The 4,032-nt window shown below is 32.1% G+C and overlaps 1 protein-coding gene across 1 annotated transcript; it reads left to right on the top strand.

Moving 5' to 3' along the window:
• Nucleotides 1-218: 218 nt before the first annotated feature.
• Nucleotides 219-2,608, top strand: LOC120079524 (uncharacterized). Its single transcript, XM_039033736.2, has 2 exons — nucleotides 219-631; nucleotides 2,025-2,608. Exons 1-2 carry the CDS (start codon nucleotides 263-265, stop codon nucleotides 2,451-2,453), a joined length of 798 nt encoding a protein of 265 aa, XP_038889664.1. The 5' UTR covers nucleotides 219-262; the 3' UTR covers nucleotides 2,454-2,608.
• Nucleotides 2,609-4,032: the final 1,424 nt, after the last annotated feature.

Genomic DNA, 4,032 nt, shown 5'->3' with positions numbered 1-4,032 from the left:
ATAGCAAATAGATAGTATGGACAAAATATGGTATTTTTCAATAAATATCCCAATAATTATTATCGTTTTCAGATTGTATAATGGAAATAATTGTAATTAAATTTGGTTGTTTTAATTTCGTTATGTAGAGTGTGGAAATCAAATCTCTAATCTTGATGTGGATAATAAAAATCATATACCAATATTACAAACTATATAAATAGAATATAACGTTTTGAAATTATCTTAAAAGAAACACATCTTAATTATCTTATTAGAAGATATGTTGATGTCTAAGAAGAAAAGTTTATTTCTTCTCCTATGCATTTTGTTGTTGAATCTTTTAATAGGGGATGCTTTAGATGAGTTAGAAGATGATGATATAAAAAATGAGGATGCCTTCAATGAGCTAAAGTATGAACTAGCTTTCATGGAATCAAAAAATAATGATCATAGTTTCTATGATTTGGAGGAGATGAAAGCAGTTCCATTTGATTATTATCAACTTGTATTGCAATGGCAACCAGCAACTTGCAGCAATGTCATATGTCTAAGACCCACGTCGTCGAGGTTTAGCATCGACGGTCTTTGGGCTGGCAGCTATTCTCGTCCTATTGGTCGTTGCTCTGGCAGCAAATTTCTTCAACAAAACGTATGCGTTCTATTATGACTTAGAGTCTTGCACCTTTTAAATATATTTTTACTATAATGTGGTATTAATTTTAAGTTTACTTCATAACTAGCTATTGGGTTAATATCTTCAACATCATCCCATACCTAGCTAGAATAAAATTTTGGTTCTTCATACATCTATTTTCTAGCATACTCCCCTTCAAGGAATCAACAAATAAATTATTCAAGAACCTCCACTAAAAATAAATTAGAGAAAAAAAACCCCTAAGATCCTTCCCAACTTAATATTTCTATGGGTGTATTTTATGTCATCTTCAATAAAGCTCTATTATTCCTATTAAATTCCATGTGGTAAAAAGAGTCCAATCCAATACTTCATGATTACTAAACACCATTTTTTTTAAGTTATTAAATAAAACATTTGGTTCAATTGTTTTAATGTCTTGTTTATGATCGTTAGCAAAACAATCTCAAAGTTTTTATTTTTTAAAATTTAAAAGTCAATATAAAAAAAATATAGAGTTGATAGTTCTTGATCAACCTTGTGTTGTAAAAAAAATCCAAAAATTAGTTCAAATCGCTTCAATATATTGGATAAACATGAAGTTACATCTCAATATGTGAACTTTAACCTATTTTCTTAGAATGCGAATAGAGTTGATTTCAAGAATGTTAAAAGTGATTAAGAAAGAATCTTACTTATTTTTTGTGCTTTATGATTAAATCCATTAAATTTTATTTCATATAGTTTATAAGATCAGTTTTCTATTAGCTTGTTTTATCCTTCAAAATTAATATTTATTTTATATCTCTAGTAATTTTTTCACCTAACCAAAATCTATCTTCTATTTTTTCTTAGGTTGAAAAGAACCATTTTTTTTATAAAAAAAAATCATACCATATTATTTTTTTTAAAAAAAAAGAAATTAAACCCTTTTCTCCTACTACTTAACAGCTAATCTAAAACAAACAAAATATAACATTATAAACAATCATTTAAAAATTATAAAGAAAAATACAAATCGTAGGTTTATTTTAGTTATTATATAATTTAGTATTTATTTACCAAACACGATAACCAAACTTATTCAGTACTAAAGCTAAAATATACCCAAACATTAACTTGCTTGCAATTATTTTATAAGTCATTGAAATCCCAAAGTTAGTCTAATATGGTACATTTCTAGATTCAACATTCTTAGATTAGATCTTTTTTCTTATTTGGATTTCAGAAGCCTTTCGACACCATATTAGATAATCATAAATTAAAACGAATGAGAAGAATAACCCGAGTTATTTTTATCTTTGAGAGATCAATCTCTTTTATTTTTTCAATATAAAACCTTCAACATAATCATATGACTGAACTCTAAAAAGATTGGATCATTTGGTGTGTAATAATTTGGAAACAGATCACAAGCATAAGAAAAGAACTAGATGAGGATTGGCCAAGTTTGATAATAAGCTCAAACCCAGCAGTATGGAGTGAAGCATGGAATTTACGAGGCACATGTTTCGAAACCCCAACGTTCCAAATCGTCGATTACTTCCGATTAGCTCTTTACCTTTTCTGGAGAAGCGACGTGCAGCAAGCCCTTCAAAAATCTGGGCTGGAACCCATCAATGGGAAGCGCTATCTAAAGTCCGACATTGAAACTGCCCTAACAAAAAGCTTTGGAAAGCCGGCTCTGCGCTGCACCTTGAACTTAAAGTACCTTCTTCAGTCTCAGTTGGCGGAAGTGGTTCTTTGCTTTGATAAATGTCTTCGAAACATTGACTGTCCTTCTCAATATTCTGCTGCCACTGTGTGTCCTACACGAATCCTGTGGCTCAAAACATAGTCATTATCTCTCATGCAAAGGGATAAATTTACATAAATAAACAAAGTTCTTCATTCCCTTTGCCTCTTTTGTGTGTTGGGAGTTGGGTGATGATTATATATGTATGTATCATCTCATCATCAATAAATTAGTCATCATATCTATCCTTTGCTTTACCAACTTTCATGTTTATATGGTATATATATTAAGGTTAGGCTATTATTAAAAAAAGTGGGTACATTACGAGAGTTTTGAGTTTAGAAATTGTCTAAACCTCAAACTTCATATACCGTGATTAAAGACTTTAATTTATTTTTTCTTGTCATGGGTTTGTTCCAACAATCAAATTAGGCTTGACTTGATTATTGTGAGTGTAGCAAATCATACACTTAGAGAGTAAGTGAGAATTTAGAATGAGTTATATATATATATATATTTTTTAATGTTATATTGAGAGGAATTCAATTAAAATTTGGGAAAAGCTAGTTTAAGACGGTGAGAAGATCCAACAGTACACTTAGAGAGAGCTCAAGTATATTGAGAAGATCTCATCTACAAAACTTGGAAAAATGTTATTATGGAAATGAGGAGAATTCAAACTTAGGAGGAGCCTAAGTTGCTCCTAAGTTGAAAATGAAGAATAAGCTATACTTGAGCTACTGAAGACGAAGTCTATAAGATAAGTATTTGCAATTGCTAAATTCTTTATGTAGTGAAATTTCTTTCCATTGGACACACGACCTCCGAACGTAAGTGATATTGCACCGAACTGAGTTACCAATCTTCGTGTTTTTTCTATTTCTAAGTTGCCTACCTGTAGTACATATTGTTCATGACAATGTGTATAATTTAGGTTCTATCTGTATTAGATTCATCTATTTTTCAATTTTGACAAAATATGTCAAATGTTTTTGTATATGGTGCATGAAGATTAGATGAAGGATGACTGAAAGTTGCAACATTTAATTTATACATGTGTTTAAGCCCTTATGATCTCTCTCTACCTTTTATTCTGGTGTGTTGGGTGAAAATTTATTTTTCAAAAATAAGAGGGAACAAACCTTTGGTTGGAGAATCCCATATTGGAGAATTTTGAAATGGAAGCCTTCCTTTTATACCACAACCTTGGGCTATGGGTTTGGGCCCTAAAGGGAACCCATGTTTTGGAGAGAATGAGAAGATAGACCAATGTGGGTTGGTGGACGTTCCACACGCATGTTGCCGCCGTCTGGTTGGACATGACATGTGATTATTTTTCTATAAAAGGCGTGGCCTTCAGCAGTTCAGGGACACACTATTCACCATTCACAATTCTTACATTCCTTCCATTTAGTCAGAAAGGGTGTGTGCTCTGATCGATAACAGTGCATTTCCGATTGGATTTTCTTTTTGGGTTGTTTTATCCTGAGGACGACTGGGCAGTATTCTTGACCTGCTTGCACACTTGGGCAGAACCGCAAAACGTCTTAAAGAGAGTGAGCTCTCGCGACTCAGCCTATAACTAGCTTCTGTTTTGCAGGTTACGATTCTTTGCTTGGCCGTTGTGACCTGACCATTTGTTGCTGTCCTGTTCGGTGCCTGAGGGTCTTGCTGTTGACAA

The sequence above is a fragment of the Benincasa hispida genome, chromosome 6 (genome assembly GCF_027475165.1).
Source record: "Benincasa hispida cultivar pf3 chromosome 6, pf3_genome.v1.1, whole genome shotgun sequence".
Classification (NCBI taxonomy): domain Eukaryota; kingdom Viridiplantae; phylum Streptophyta; class Magnoliopsida; order Cucurbitales; family Cucurbitaceae; genus Benincasa; species Benincasa hispida.
Note: the sequence above shows the minus strand (reverse complement) of the source record. Positions and strands in the feature narration are given on the sequence as shown.

What these genes read in the sequence shown, in the direction of transcription:
- LOC120079524 (XM_039033736.2), top strand. Translation starts at nt 263, where the DNA reads ATGTTGATGTCTAAGAAGAAAAGTTTATTTCTTCTCCTATGCATTTTG. An exon ending in GCAAATTTCTTCAACAAAAC is followed by an intron (nt 632 to 2,024) that starts GTATGCGTTCTA and finishes ATTTGGAAACAG; the next exon opens with ATCACAAGCATAAGAAAAGA.